At 45.8% G+C, this 16,417-nt stretch overlaps 1 protein-coding gene across 1 annotated transcript in view; it reads left to right on the top strand.

Annotated features, from left to right (window-relative positions):
- Positions 1 to 16,417, top strand: part of CAPN1 (calpain 1) — a 332,385-nt gene that overhangs the window by 119,074 nt on the left and 196,894 nt on the right. Inside the window, exon 3 of the mRNA XM_069208074.1 lies at positions 3,047 to 3,116. Coding sequence (XP_069064175.1) covers positions 3,047 to 3,116 — 70 coding nt within the window. The remainder of the gene's footprint in view (positions 1 to 3,046; positions 3,117 to 16,417) is intronic.

Genomic DNA, 16,417 nt, shown 5'->3' with positions numbered 1-16,417 from the left:
CACCCTGAACGTATACCTTCATCCGAAATAGTGCTATTCTCACAGGGTCAATGATTCCAAATTCATGGGTATTCCATTTTCAGACTTGGCTGGATCTGGCCAGGTTCCAAATCAGAGAAAAGGTTTTTATTCAGTAGAGGGACTTTTTATGGTCCACAGTCTCTGATCTCAGAACCCAGTGACCAAAAGGTTGGGTAGTTGCTAGACTCCTGCATAGCCCGGTAGGATTAATGGGGAGAATCATAGTCCCGGTTCACTGTTGGAGCAGCTTCCCTGGTATTCCAGCCCTGGCTACGGTCTCCTCTCGGGCCATCTTTCCAGTTATGACGAAGTCAGAGCTTCATCGTTGATACCAGCTTTGAAAAGGCAAGCAGCACGCAGGTCAGAACTGCCTGCAACCGCAAGTAAAGGTTTTGTCACCTCAACTTTAAGATGAACCTCGGTCCACAGTCAAAAACTCATGACCTAGAGCCACAGGGACATATTCTGTTTTGTTGCACAGCTGAGCCAGGTTCAGAGGGAGACTATTGATATGGCTCATGGACTCTATGTAGATCACTGCATCTTCATTGGCTCTTTCACACCCTCGAGAGACCTGAGATGTGGAGTAAAATTCAAAGCTCTGGTATTCTTCTACTAGGCTGAACAGTCTCTACACCCAGCATGCTATTTGAGCTGCCTTGGGGACGTGTTTTGAGATTTTCTGTGACAAACGTGCTATATGGAACGTTTGTGAACTCTCTGACACAGAAATGATAGGGCCAAGGGCTTCCTCGTGTTTCTCCTAGCAAGGATCCAAGTGCTGTCTCCATCTTAGTGTACATAAAACCCTGCATCACAGAGAAAACTCAGACACAGTTCATCACTCTCTTACACGGTGGGTGAGGAAGAAAGGTCTCCCCGCCACTTTGAAAAAACTGCTATACACAATGCCCAAAACACTAATCGGTGTCAGTAGATTCGGGCATTTAGAGAACTCTCCTTAATGGTAGAAGGACCTTTTTGGATACCTTTTCAGCAGTGGCCTTTGGCTTGCCACAGGTATGTTAAAGGTGGCATCTGTAAGGGGCCCTCAAACTGGCTACTACCTAGATATGCTGCACAAATATAGGGGGTCTTGAAATAAATGACGAAACTGTAGAATGGGACAGCTGGTACAAATTGCTCTGAGTTTTTGCTTCAAAAACAACAATGGTAAAAGTTTTCAGCCCCACCATGACCAACTTAACTTGGGTGGTGGGGAATGCTGCGATCTTGAACGTGAGACATTTGTATCAGCAAGAGCACCAAATAGTAATAATTGGTTGCTTCTGCTTTTATTCCTCTTTGCAAAAAAGATGTGCTTCCCATGGAGTTACTTAGCAAAGTGCCTGATATTCTGCTAGCCGTACACAAAAGCTAATTGTTTCATATTCAACAAGGTAAGCATGCATGTACAGTGTCACGCCTCCTAATACAAGAGTGAGCATCCATAAAAAGAGCCTAGGAAAATACTGCTAAAGACGTCATGTTCCCCATTTAGAAGAGTGGAGGTGTATGGACAGGCTTACCAGTTTGGGGTTTCCTTCAAGAAAGAACGCCTCACTGAGGGATTGAGTTTCCAGTGAATGTGTTTAAACCGTTTATAGAAGGAAACGGCAGTGCTTGTTTATTTATGGAAAAGAGAGAGGGCATTGACAACCATTACTAACGTAATCAACAACTTCAAATGAATCAGGTCAGATGCTGAACCACTAGCCTGGGATACATGGTCGACTTCCCTCCCGTTCACCATCTGACTAAACAAGCTCAGCCTACCTCCAAACTCAATACAACAAGTAAGGAATCGATGACTGACATTGTCCCTATGTTTTTGTATGTCAATACTTTGATAAGACAGGAGTCCTACATTGAATTTCCCTTATCTAGGTTTTCCTCAAAAAGTACATGTCACCATCAACTTCTTACTTTCCTGCCTAGACTATGCCAATTGCTAGTACCTTAGAACCTCCTACAATGTGATTTGGGAACAACAGAGGATTCAGAATACAGCCGTAAAAAACCTCCTTAACTTTAAAATCTGGGCTTGGATATAACCCACCCTTCAGTCTCAACACTGGCTGCAGATGACCAGGCATGCCAATGGCAAAAGCTCATGACCTCCCTTTTCCATCAAAATCTCTGTACCTTCCACAAAGCTAGACTTATTACATGGTTAGAAAGGTTTGGCAATGAAAATCAACCCTGGGAAAAAGGTTCAAACGAGCCCCACGCTGCTGGCTAGGACTATAAAGGGACCATGGTTGGGTCATGACAGCCTACCCGGCCATGAAAGCAGCACTGTAACCCCCACCACACAGGGGAAATGGCAGAGTAGCAGGATGAAAAGTCCGGCTCTGAGTATGGTGCTGAAGATTATTTTAGAAATATTGGTCAGTCTTTCTTGATAGTGACGTTCGGGAAAGTTAGCAATATTTGTGTCTTCTTGGTGTGACTCCTCGTTGACCGAAGTACTCAGCGTTCTCAGCTGCTTTACTTTCTCCCATACATTGAAAGAGAAATGACAGGTGCTACAAATGTTTAGGGCCTCCCGTTTGCACATACATTTGTGGATTCCTCGAAGGGGGGTATGTGTGGGTGCTCATGTTAAGTAAGTGTAATTGTGGGCATACACGTAAATTGGCCTTCCTGGAAATTCATACCTTTGCTTCGGATACATGGTTTGGTCGTTGCTGTGAGCATGCCTTGATGCACAAATGAAAATCCCTTGTGATAGAGAACTGCGTCCGAACTAATGTTTCATTTGCCTGTTGGTTATTTCTTGTTGAGGCAATGGGGGAGGTATATGGGCAATGCAAAGGATGGTTTGGGATTGTTGTGTGCCTGGACCGGTTAGACCTTCTTCTGAAAGACGAAATTTGTCATTAGAAAGCCAGACTTTATCCTGTCAACCTGGCTGAGAGGGGTGGGGAAGGTGGTGGCGACGCCCTGTTTTATTCTACTTTTCATCCACCCCTCTGTCTCTCCACCTGGTAGCCAACGTTGACTCTAAGCTCCTCTTTTTCAGCAATTGGTATCCAGTCCACAGTTCATCGTTGACGGAGCCACTCGGACAGACATCTGCCAAGGGGCATTGGGTATGTATGAGTTTGCACGTGTACATTCATTTTTGCAAGAAATAATGTCTAGTCATCATACCTACAGGGTTAAACGTGCCCTCGCCTGCATCGCTGCGCCTTGCAGTTCCTTTCCAACTGCTTCCTAAAGCTATGCAAACTTGGCTTTTACCTCTTTGCACTAGTTTATAATGTAGCATGATTTTGGTGAAAGCACACATGCCACCTTTTCAGCTTGCTTATGTGTGACATATCAGTGTTTTCAGTTTATTTTAGGGGACATTCTACTACAAAATCGGTGACACTTTGAGTGCCAATTATCTAACATTGCAATACCAATTTAAATGATGACTAAAATATTCACAGGGCTTTCTCACTCGCAAGCTGGGATCTAGTAGCTCTATAAATATGCCAGCCGCTGTACCCCACTATGCCAACCAAGATTCGATTGTTTCTCTCTCTGGATCGAAACACCCACAGCTCCCTCCCCACACACACTCACCGATCGATCGTCTAACCCATCATGGTTTGTGATTCTTTGCAGGGCTCTGAAAGAGGGAATTTATTTACACTGTTCTTCGACACAACCAAAAAGAGTTGATGAATTTTGCCAGAGTTTCCCGTAATGGTTAAGTCTGGCTTCTGATTTGTTTCAAGAATTCGAAAATTAGGCCATTTAATTTTCCAGTATTAGTACAATAAACCACTTACTTTTCCAGAAAAAAAAACAACGGGCCTCATACTTTTCTTTAATTTACGAAGGTGAAGATCGGGACCGGTTGTATGCAGCATTCTGTTATTTGTGGAATGTGAAACCTACCCTATTTAGTTCTTTAAAGTTGGCGAATTGTGCTACATAAACTTGGAACATTCTGCCATAAACTTTTTCAGAATGTAATATTTGTCCTGCACTATTCCGAAATTTCATTGCCGTGATTCTCAAGCAACAACCGGTTCCCCCTCTAAAGCAAATCAGTCTTCACCATAGCGTCTCGCAGCCATGTTGCAGTTCTAATCCCACAGAATGATTCTGAGCCGAGCACTGAGGCGGTACTCGGTGGAATGCGGGGCCTGTGAGCACAAGTATTAATGCACAAACACACAGACACACGTGAAGGCGCTGCCTTCTCACCGCACGCCCCACGGGGTTCTTCGCGCCAGCAAGTTAGAACCGGTTGCTGATCTGAGAGCTCCTTGCTGTATTCCTTTTGTCCCCTCTCAGTGCTCGTATTTAATCCGCACCGGGTGTGGCGGGTACGGCTGCCATTCTGTAATGGAGGAGTTGGCGCTGAGCCAAATACAGATATTACAGGGCCTGCCTGTGCGAGGGGATATCCTGACATGGCTAGTGGTCCTTACAGGTCGGAAGAGCTACTGAGGTTCGGGGAGTGAGCAAGGCTCGCACCATCCTTGTCTGCGTGCAATAAGTGCGATTTTAGCTATTGCACTTGCGCTCTACAGTTCCCATATTTGGAGAGGTGTTGGGGATGTTGGTTAGACGGAAACTTGTTCAATAATAATAGCTCCTTTGTCATTGATAAGCACCGTAAAGAGCAAGTGCTCCCCACCTAATTTATTTGTGTTCTTTTTTTTTTTAGAGTTTTTTTTTATAGCGCTACCCAACCCAAACGTGGGTCTGCGCAATACATTGAACAGCATGTATAAGATGTAACAACATCCCTATTCTACATTTAATTGTAAGTAGAGTATACCCGTACTAACTTTTAAATTGGAGCAGAGGGGGAGCGTCAGCAAGAGACCGGGGAAAGGTGAGCGACAGCGAGGAAGGAGAGAGTTCGTTCAGATACGAGAGAAAACACGGAAAATGGGAATAATGGAAGCTTGTGAGTCAAACCTTCATCTTCAGATGGAGTTCAACAAGTGAATTTCACATGTAAACGGTTTTGAATAGTTGCGTTGTTTTTTCCTGAAGGACCAGATATCCTCCGGATATCCTGGATCTTGAGGGACATAGCTCACCATGACATTTGTGTGCATCTTATTTGGAGCTGCACGCCCATAGAGGCTTCGCATCACCAGTAAATACACTAGACTTCACCTGTATCTTGTATTTGCCCTTAATTTATGGCAGTGCCTTCTGTTGTTTGTCACCGAACCGTCTTCTTCATGATACACAGTGCTCGCTTTCCCATATGTAATCTACAGTATACCTTCCTGTTTATACCACACTTTTATGTGAACAATTCTATTGCCTATGAGTCTCCCGCCGATATTTAAAACTGCAAAACTAAGAAAAAAAAAACACAAATAGTTCTCAATTTATTTTTTCTCTTATGATGGAATGCCAAGTCGTACATTCTAGGATAGGAACTCATGACCTGCAGTTGACTGCATGTTTCATTAGAGGATTAACTCACCAAGCTATCATGCTCTTTGTGTAACTGAAGATATTTGCCTGTCCCAGGCGATTTCTGGTACTAAACAAGTTTCCATTTTTCTCAGTTGTGTGTTTAATAACCTTTTTTTGAACTCTCTAACAAAAGGTTTTTTTTCTGAGCCAGCAGCACTGTGGCACGCCCAGTGTAAGGTCTTAAAAAGGATGGGAGTGCCCTTCCTCAATTGATCCCACGAGTGCCCTACTTTGCTGCTAGTGTGATAGTTGCAGTTACATAGCTCTTCATCAGGCCTGCTAAATTAAAAAAACAAATTCTCACCCTTTGAAAGTAGGCGGAGGGGCGGGGCCTTGAGCCCTTAAGTGAGGATGTGGCACTAAGGGCCAGAACTGCCAAATTTGGCGCTGGGGGGACAGGTTCCAGAACCGGCGTCAGCTCAACATCCTATGATACAGGCAAATCACTTAATCTCCCCCTGCCTGCCGAAAATGAATGTGCCCCAGTACCTTCGGGTCGAGTTCGCGCTATATAAAACCGCAAAAAAACGTGTCAGACTAACTATAGTCATTGGGGATTTTGAGGGGGCTGGGCCATGGGGAGAGGGGTATCCTTGTACTGAGCACTGCCTGAGAGCAACCGCCTCCTCCTCACAAAAAAAAATCATCTTTGCCGCCGCTGATGTCCTGCAGAGATTGCAAAATCCCACATGAGCATCAACTGAGCAGAGCTCCAACTCGTACATGCCAGCATACCTGATTCAGGCGGGATTCGGTTTTGGAAAGCAAACATTGATTATATTGTCTGTCTCCTGCCTGAAATAGTTTCTGTTTCGATAGAAGTCAACGGGGGAAATACAATATGTTGATTATTTTTTTAAAATTTGAACTTCTCTCTCCAAGGATTTCCATCTCATCTTTTTTCCACTGTGTGATATCGACTTCTAAGGTGGCTGTGTGAAGAGATCTAATATAATTTGACTCACTGTGCCACCTTGCTCGTTGGCAGGTTTGGCTTCATACTAATAATATGGCACCGGAGTGCATTACCAGCCAGGTAGCACCGCATACAAAGAGGGGAGTGATTGGCTGAATTTAGCGTAGAATGTGCTGAAAGTGCGGTCTTTTAAAATGCAAATAATCCCCGAGTTTACTTGTTACGTTACAACATTCCTAAAGTGCGACAGTTACCTTGAGAAGTGTCCTGGTGATGGAAACTAAGCAATAGACAAGACCAAAAGCAACAGGCAGAAATTAGTTACTAAAAGCCATTTTTTAAAAGGCTTTCTGAAAGTCAGCAAATAGGAATCTTATGTTCAGTACAAGGAAACTCGTTCCACATTTTAGCTGCTTTCTGCGAGAAAGTTTTACCACTCAAATTCACCTGCTTAAACCTTGGAACAGTAAGCAGGTGGGCCCAGGTGGGCCTCTGAAGATTGTATACAGGGAGTGCAGAATTATTAGGCAAATGAGTATTTTGACCACATCATCCTCTTTATGCATGTTGTCTTACTCCAAGCTGTATAGGCTCGAAAGCCTACTACCAATTAAGCATATTAGGTGATGTGCATCTCTGTAATGAGAAGGGGTGTGGTCTAATGACATCAACACCCTATATCAGGTGTGCATAATTATTAGGCAACTTCCTTTCCTTTGGCAAAATGGGTCAAAAGAAGGACTTGACAGGCTCAGAAAAGTCAAAAATAGTGAGATATCTTGCAGAGGGATGAAGCACTCTTAAAATTGCAAAGCTTCTGAAGCGTGATCATCGAACAATCAAGCGTTTCATTCAAAATAGTCAACAGGGTCGCAAGAAGCGTGTGGAAAAACCAAGGCGCAAAATAACTGCCCATGAACTGAGAAAAGTCAAGCGTGCAGCTGCCACGATGCCACTTGCCCCCAGTTTGGCCATATTTCAGAGCTGCATCATCACTGGAATGCCCAAAAGCACAAGGTGTGCAATACTCAGAGACATGGCCAAGGTAAGAAAGGCTGAAAGACGACCACCACTGAACAAGACACACAAGCTGAAACATCAAGACTGGGGCGAGAAATATCTCAAGACTGATTTTTCTAAGGTTTTATGGACTGATGAAATGAGAGTGAGTCTTGATGGGTCAGATGGATGGGCCCGTGGCTGGATTGGTAAAGGGCAGAGAGCTCCAGTCCGACTCAGACGCCAGCAAGGTGGAGGTGGAGTACTGGTTTGGGCTGGTATCATCAAAGATGAGCTTGTGGGGCCTTTTCGGGTTGAGGATGGAGTCAAGCTCAACTCCCAGTCCTACTGCCAGTTCCTGGAAGACACCTTCTTCAAGCAGTGGTACAGGAAGAAGTCTGCATCCTTCAAGAAAAACATGATTTTCATGCAGGACAATGCTCCATCACACGCGTCCAAGTACTCCACAGCGTGGCTGGCAAGAAAGGGTATAAAAGAAGGAAATCTAATGACATGGCCTCCTTGTTCACCTGATCTGAACCCCATTGAGAACCTGTGGTCCATCATCAAATGTGAGATTTACAAGGAGGGAAAACAGTACACCTCTCTGAACAGTGTCTGGGAGGCTGTGGTTGCTGCTGCACGCAATGTTGATGGTGAACAGATCAAAACACTGACAGAATCCATGGATGGCAGGCTTTTGAGTGTCCTTGCAAAGATAGGTGGCTATATTGGTCACTGATTTGTTTTTGTTTTGTTTTTGAATGTCAGAAATGTATATTTGTGAATGTTGAGATGTTATATTGGTTTCACTGGTAATGATAAATAATTGAAATGGGTATATATTTTTTTTTGTTAAGTTGCCTAATAGTTATGCACAGTGATAGTCACCTGCACACACAGATATCCCCCTAACATAGCTAAAACTAAAAACAAACTAAAAACTACTTCCAAAAATATTCAGTTTTGATATTAATGAGTTTTTTGGGTTCATTGAGAACATGGTTGTTGTTCAATAATAAAATTAATCCTCAAAAATACAACTTGCCTAATAATTCTGCACTCCCTGTACAGCGGGATGGTGTATAATTGATTAATCTTTCTGATCGATATTTTGACCCAATATGGTGAACCGCTTTGAAAACAGTGTAAAGACTTGAAACAAATCCGTTTTACTTCTGAGAGCCAGTGAAGAGCTGTTATGGCTCAGGAGGCAGAGGAGCAGCATAGTAGCAAAAGGGCCAATTTGGCTGCTTCATTCTAGACCTTCTGCAGCTTTCCCTGAAGGCCTTGGTCAGTGCTTAAGAAAAGGGAGTTAAAGTAATCCAAAGGACTCAAAATAATGGCCTGGATTACCACCCAGTGGACATTATGATGGAGGAAGGGTAGACTTTTTCTGACTACTTTCAGGAGAAAGAAGCAAGTGTCCAACATATGTTACACATGTCTGCTAGTGACAGTTAATGCTCCAGATAGACCCCCCAGATAATTGACTTTCTTAGCTGGAGTGGGCGGTGCATGCCAGGAGGGTGGCCAAAGTTCTAGTGGCAGCAGACGAAGTGGGTGAGAATGTTTGACCCAAAGGACCTGATGTTGAAGTTGAATCAGTTCTGTTGTAACCCGGCACTTCTGAATTCCCAGGAGTTAAATACAGCACCAAAGGCAGTGCAATAAGTGTGACTGCTAGTTTCTGTCAGTTTTTAGATATCTTAAATTTGTCATACACTTTCATGCTGATGAGTGATACTGCATGAGACGTCTGAGGTAGTAAGGGAGGGACTTCCCTCTCTGATACACTTGCCCCTGCAAGAGACTTCCTTGTCCGAGACATTTGCCCCTGCATCGATTTACAGACCTGATGACTTTTAACGAAATGTCACTATGTGAGAGGAAAGCTTGGGATCTGAGGAGAGGCTGGAGCCTTAAACCTAACACTCGACCTCCACCAGCTTTGAGCGGGTAGCACCACAGATTGGGGTGTGTCTCTGTGCCATACCCTTCTAAAAACAAACAAGATTCTGAGGTTGCCACTGATGCCTTAGGGGATGTTGCACAATCCCCAGTGAACATCATTTGTGGGCTGCAACCACACAGGAGCTGGATACCCACATTGAGCAGGGGTTTCCATCTCACATGGTCTTCCACTGTGTGGTATCAGCCCGGTAGACTGTGAAGAGAACTGATATTATGTGACAAAAAGTGGCACTGTGTGAGATTGCAGGTCAGAGTTCGTGATGTTAAGTGTGACATGGCACTGCTCACCGATGCACATATGAGCTTTGTCCGTGCAATAGGTCAGTGGCACTGCCAGCGAGCAACCTATCTCGAGGAGCTGTGCAATGCAGCAATTCACCCCACCCTTCCTAAAGGAAAATGACAGATGATGAACGCCTTGGCTGCCGCATTAGTCACAGCATAGAGAATCTCCCCTGTCTGAGTCAATTTTGGCCCTAAGTACAGATTTTGGAACCCTGTTATGTCAACGTTAAATTGAATCACTTTTTGTGAAGCAGATATGCAGCATAGCGTTCTTCAGGGTAATGCTTCAAAGGTACAAAGAGACAGATTTTGCTTCCGGTGTGTTTTCTCTGGTAACTGGGGCAGTGTTTCTGGAGAAAACAAGCAGTGACTCAGATCCTGGAATATCGCCACAAGCACTGCCGATCTAACTTAACAGGCTGGAGCGGTTTTGGCCGCACCCCTAAAATACCCAGAATATGTTATTTCATTTTCAGTTCTGTGAACATTTTAGCTTAAGACTACCATTACCCATGTGTTTTTAGCCTGCCCTAGAGACTGCTTTAGCTGTCATCAATCTCCTGTTTAACAGAAAATCATAACTAAAATACATAGATATATACAGGGTCTTTTAGCTGCCCATCTTCATCCCTTTGTATGGACAAGTGTTATTCACATTTTGCTTCTATCCACCACAGCGTACAACATTGGGCAGTGGGTCCACCGATTTAGTCAGGCTATCTTTACTGTGAATATTGGCATTTTGGTTGTCCACATCCATCTAAAACGTAGTCAACTTATGTACCAAGGCTCTTTACGATGGCAGCGTTTTTACTTTTAATGCCTTTTTCTTATTTATTTAAAAAGTAAAACGTCGAAGACTTGTAAAGGCCTAACCTATTTGCTTTGCCAGAGAATGTTTTCCTGTGTGTTTTTGGCAGGTACACCGTCAATTAGGGAGGCTGTCTCCCGGCTTCTTTGTGTGATGAAAGTGGGAATGGAAATCGCTTGGTTGTCCTATCTGACACCTTCTGCAAACTCTTTTTGAAGGCATCCTATGTTTACAGAAAGTGCCTGTGTGTAGGAGGCTGGCCTGGCTTGTAGTGGGTACCAGAGGTACTTACACCTTGTGCCAGGTCCAGTTATCCCTTATTAGTGTAGAAGAGGTGTTTCTAGCAGCTAAGGCTGATAGAAGGTAGCTATGGCAAAGCAGCTTAGGCTGAACTAGGAGACATGTAAAGCTCCTACTATACCACTGGTGTCATATGCACAATATCACAAGAAAACACAATACACAGAAGTACTAAAAATAAAGGTACTTTATTTTTATGACAATATGCCAAAAGTATCTCAGTGAGTACCCTCAGTATGAGGATAAGATATATACACAAGATATACGTACACAAACCAAAATTATGCAGGTAATAGAAAGAAAAGTAATGCAAGCAGTGTAGAATTACAGTAGATTACAATAGGAGCATATAGGTATAGGGGCAACACAAACCATATACTCCAAAAGTGGAATGCGAAACACAAATGGACCCCAAATCTATGTGAGCTTGTAGAGGGTCGCTGGGACTGTAAGAAAACAGTGAGGGTTAGAAAAATAGCCCACCCCGAGCCCCTGAAAGATAGGTGTAAAGCGCACCTACTACCCCCAGAGAGCACAGAAGTCATGATAGGGGGATTCCGCAGGAAGAACAAACACCAGCAATGCAACAACAGTGGATTTCCAGACCTGAATACCTGTAAGACAAGGGGACCAAGTACAATAGTCGCGACAGTGTCGAGAGTGGGCAGGAGCCCAGGAAATGCCAGCTGAGGGTGCAAGGAAGCTGCCACCAGATGGAAGAAGCTTGGAGTTCTGCAAGAAAGAAGAGAGCTAGGGACTTTTCCTTTGGAAGACGGACGTCCCTAATCGCGATGAAGCTTGCAGAGGTGTTCCCACGCAGGAAGACCGCAAACAAGCCTTGCTAGCTGCAAGGGTCGCGGTAGAGGTTTTTGGGTGCTGCTGTGGCCCAGGAGGGACCAGGATGTCACCACTTGGAGGAGTAAACAAAGGGGGCGCCCAGCAACTCAGGGAGCCCTCACAGAAGCAGGCAGCACCCGCAGAAGTACCTGAACAGGCACTTGGAAGAAAAGTGAACCAGGGTCCACCCGAAGTCACAAAAGGGAGTCCCACAACGCCGGAGGACAACTCAGAAGATTGTGCACTGCAGGAAGGAGTGTCAGGGACCCAGGCTTGGCTGTGCACGAAGGAAATCCTGGGAGAATGCACAGGAGCCAGAGCAGCTGCAAATCATGCGGTACCCAGCAATGCAGTCTAGCGTGGGGAGGCAAGGACTTACCTCCACCAAACTTGGACTGAAGTGTCACTGGACTGTGGGAGTCACTTGGACAGAGTTGCTGAGTTCCAGGGACCACGCACGTCGTGCTTAGAGGGGACCCAGAGGACCAGTGATGCAGTCTTTTGGTGCCTGCGGTTGCAGGGGGAAGATTCCGTCAACCCACAAAAGATTTCTTCAGAGCTCCTGGTGCAGGGAGGAGGCAGGCTACCCCAGAGCATGCACCACCTGGAAACAGTCGAGAAAGCCGGCAGGATGAGGAGATACAAGGTTGCTAGTAGTCGTCTTGCTACTTTGTTGTGGTTTTGCAGGCGTCCTGAGCAGTCAGCGGTCGATCCTTTGGTAGAAGGTGAAGAGGGAGATGCAGAGGAACTCTGGTGAGCTCTTGCATTCGTTATCTGGAGAATTCCCCAAAGCAGAGACCCTAAATAGCCAGAAAAGGAGGATTGGCTACCAAGAGAGCTAAGAGCCTATCAGAAGGAGCCTTTGATGTCACCTGCTGGCACTGGCCACTCAGAGCAGTCCAGTGTGCCACAAACACCTCTGTTTCCAAGATGGCAGAGGTCTGGGACACACTGGAGGAGCTCTGGGCACCTCCCCTGGGAGGTGCAGGTCAGGGGAGTGGTCACTCCCCTTTCCTTTGTCCAGTTTCACGCCAGAGCAGGGCTGGGGGGATCCCTAAACCGGTGTAGACTGGCTTATGCAGAGATTGGCACCATCTGTGCCCGTCAAAGCATTTCCAGAGGCTGGGGGAGGCTACTCCTCCCCAGCCCTGACACCTATTTCCAAAGGGAGAGGGTGTTACACACTCTCTCAGAGGAAATCCTTTGTTCTACCTTCCTGGGCCAGGGCTGCCTGGACCCCAGGAGGGCAGAAACCTGTCTGAGGGGTTGGTAGCAGCTGCAGTGGAGACCCCGGAAAGGCAGTTTGGCAGTACCCGGGTACTATGCTAGAGACCCGGGGATCATGGAATTGTCCCCCCAATGCCAGAATGGCATTGGGGTGACAATTCAATGATTTTAGACATGTTACATGGCCATGTTCGGAGTTACCATTGTGACGCTATACATAGGTGGTGACCTATGTATAGTGCACACGTGTAATGGTGTCCCCGCACTCACAAAGTCCGGGGAATTTGCCCCGAACGATGTGGGGGCACCTTGGCTAGTGCCAGGGTGCCCACACACTAAGTAACTTTGCACCCAACCTTCACCAGGTGAAGGTTAGACATATAGGTGACTTATAAGTTACTTAAGTGCAGTGGTAAATGGCTGTGAAATAACGTGGACATTATTTCACTCAGGCTGCACTGGCAGGCCTGTGTAAGACTTGTCAGAGCTCCCTATTGGTGGCAAAAGAAATGCTGCAGCCCATAGGGATCTCCTGGAACCCCAATACCCTGGGTACCTCAGTACCATATACTAGATAATTATATGGGTTTACCAGTATGCCAATGTGAATTGGTAAATTTAGTCACTAGCCTGTTAGTGACAAATTTGAAAAGCAGAGAGAGCACAACCACTGAGGTTCTGGTTAGCAGAGCCTCAGTGAGACAGTTAGGCATCACACAGGGAACACATACAGGGCACATACTTATGAGCACTGGGGCCCTGCCTGGCAGGCACATAGACTAAAACAACATATATACAGTGAAATATGGGGGTAACATGCCAGGCAAGATGGTACTTTCCTACACTGTGTAAGTGTGCCAAGTCCCCTAAAGTAAGCTGCTTTAAAGGGCCCTCCTTGTACTGCATGGTTGGACAATAAAACTCAACCATAATTAGGATTCCGTTGGCCCCTCTCACATTTGGGGCCAGCGAAACTGTACCTCCTGTAATAATGATACCTACAGATTGGGTTACAGGATGATACCATAGCAATTGAAGATTGATTCATAAAGATGTCGTATTTGGGTGAACACACATTTCCCGTTCCTAATGGAAGAAGTTTGCTAGAGGCATATATAACCGAGCAACTCTTAGTAGCACTGATTAACTATTGTGAATGTGGGCTGTTTTCTATTTTGACTTCTGATCAGATTTGCAGCTAAAGCGTGTCACCTCCACCTCCGACTAATCCTTGCATTTTTCATATAAAGCTTTTCTTACTTATCTCTATCAGCTTGAGAGCTGGCTGTAATGGGTCACGAGGACCATCAGCTGTGGCTCTGGCCATTACCAGCTAGTAAGGCCTTCAGCATCAGGCTATAACAGCATGGTGTTAGTAGGACTCTCAATTTAGATAAAATGGGAAATGCCTGTTGATACCCGTGATATTGGAGGACGTGATGTCTCATGACCTTTTACCTATTGACATAACATGAAGCCACATGACATCTGCAAGAGAGAATAAAGAAATAAGTGAGAGGTGTAGTGTTTGACGCCTTGAGTTTGGCATTGTCTGCCAGCGGAGACGAGGATTTGGGATTTGTGCAAGCCGAGTTAGAGAATCACAATGGGAAGGTAGATGGGTGTGAGAGATGGTTGACAGGTTGGTTTCGAGACAGTTTTTTTTAGCATTGCCACTCATTTTTCAAGAGTGGATTCAGGCTCCCCAATGGCTAATGTTCAAGCTCTTCCTTCTGTGGGGACTTTCCACGGGTTCAGGCATGGAAAACATTTATTTATTTTCTCATAATACGGAAGTTTGGCCTTCATTTATGGGACATATGTGAAAGCTGTGCTTTGTGTATGTCACATGTGCATGTATTTCCTGCCTGACTATAATGGTGACTCTTGAGTATATGTGTGTAGATAGGCCAAGATGAAGGCGCACTGCCAAAACGGATTGGCCGTTGTATGTGTTTTTTGATCTGCGAGTGTTAGAAATGGGGTTTCTGGTTGGCTAGGGTACGCACCTAAGACAGGCAGAACCCACCCCCTCTAGTCAGGGCAAGGGAGTTGCATGTCCAAGATAACCCCTCTTCACCCCCTTGGTAGCTTGGCACGAGCACTAAGGCCTAACCCGGAGGCAATGTGTAGAGCATTTGCACAACACACACCCACACACGTGACGCAATAAATACACCACAAAGGGAACAGAACACCAAGTTATGTAAAAATAAACTGTATTGCACAAAACATAACTAGACCAAACATGTCAGTAATACCCTGCTACCTAAGATGTTGTCAGAACATTAGATAATAGTGGTACTCTGCAGGGATTAGCAGTAGTCATACATAACATACAGGTTACCTATCATTCTGCAACAGGAGCAGTAGTCAGGAACACATTACTATAAGAATGCACTTGTCATAAAAATATCATAAATGCCCATACAAAGAACATCAGAAAACATATAGCAAGTCATAAACATGGATTATCGTAAATGTCCCTAGCAGGAACATTAGTAAACATGTGGCAAAGTATTAGGTACACATCACCAGAAATGCCCATAAAAAGAGCATCAGAGAGCACCAGGGGCACGTCGAGAAAACCATATGATCACTGCATTGCTGCAAAGACAATCTTTTAAGTGCACCCCACACCTATATTTATAACAGGGGTATGTAATCCAAGCCCCCTAGGTGACATATAGGAGCTCTGGTGCTCCAAGTAGTGAGGGTCACAGACGGGCCCTCCATGGGACAGAGCCTCCGTTGAAGCCTCTACCTGTCCCATAAAACAATGCCCTCTAAAATTGCGGTGCCCCCAGAAAATAGCAGCAACATAAACTAGGGCCTGAGGAGTGCAAAGACAAAAAAAAAGGGGGGGGGGGGTGGGAGGGGTGGCTCACCACAACACTACTGCCATGTTCAAAGTGTCCGGAGCCCTTCTAGGCTCGAAGTCACGTCACCCGGCACTCCCGCCAGGCCTGGCCGATGTCTGGGGCTCCAGTACCTCACCTCTGGGCCAGCTCGGGAACCGGGGTCTTGTCCTGCCCTTTTCTGGCCATGCGAGTGCCCAGCAACTGCCTCGCCTCCCGTCGACACAGTCAGGGGGGTGGCCTGGGCCACGGCAATCATTTCTCCATCAACGGTGCCTGCTGGTGCCCCAGGGCACTCTGCTCCATGCTCTTCACCCCAGAGGCACCGCCTCCCTCTCAGCACACGGACAAAGCACTCCCCTTGCACTTTGTCCTAGTTAAATAAAAAGTGCCCGTGTAGCGCAGGAGATAAAGCAGGTACAGCGCCCATCAGGCGCTTGAGGGAATCAAGCAACGCGCTCCCAAATTACTTAGTAAATGAGGAAAAACGCTCACCAGGTGCTATGCTCCAGTACAGGAGCTTGTAAAACCCAGTGCTGGTAAGTAATTGATTGCTGAGGGCAGGGGCCATAGCACCCCACCTCTGGAGACACAAAAGGAAGCACAGGGTGGCAGGGTCCAGCAACAGGCCGGCACAAAGGGCTGCAGTTAGTGGCAGGTCCTCCAAGTGACCCAGCAGGTCACAGGTCAGCACAGCAGCAGCAGCCCAAGGCGGTTCCTGGTGAGTCCTTCCAGCAGCATTCT

Source organism: Pleurodeles waltl, chromosome 9 (assembly GCF_031143425.1).
Source record: "Pleurodeles waltl isolate 20211129_DDA chromosome 9, aPleWal1.hap1.20221129, whole genome shotgun sequence".
NCBI lineage: Eukaryota > Metazoa > Chordata > Amphibia > Caudata > Salamandridae > Pleurodeles > Pleurodeles waltl.
This window is presented reverse-complemented; position numbering and strand designations above follow the sequence as displayed.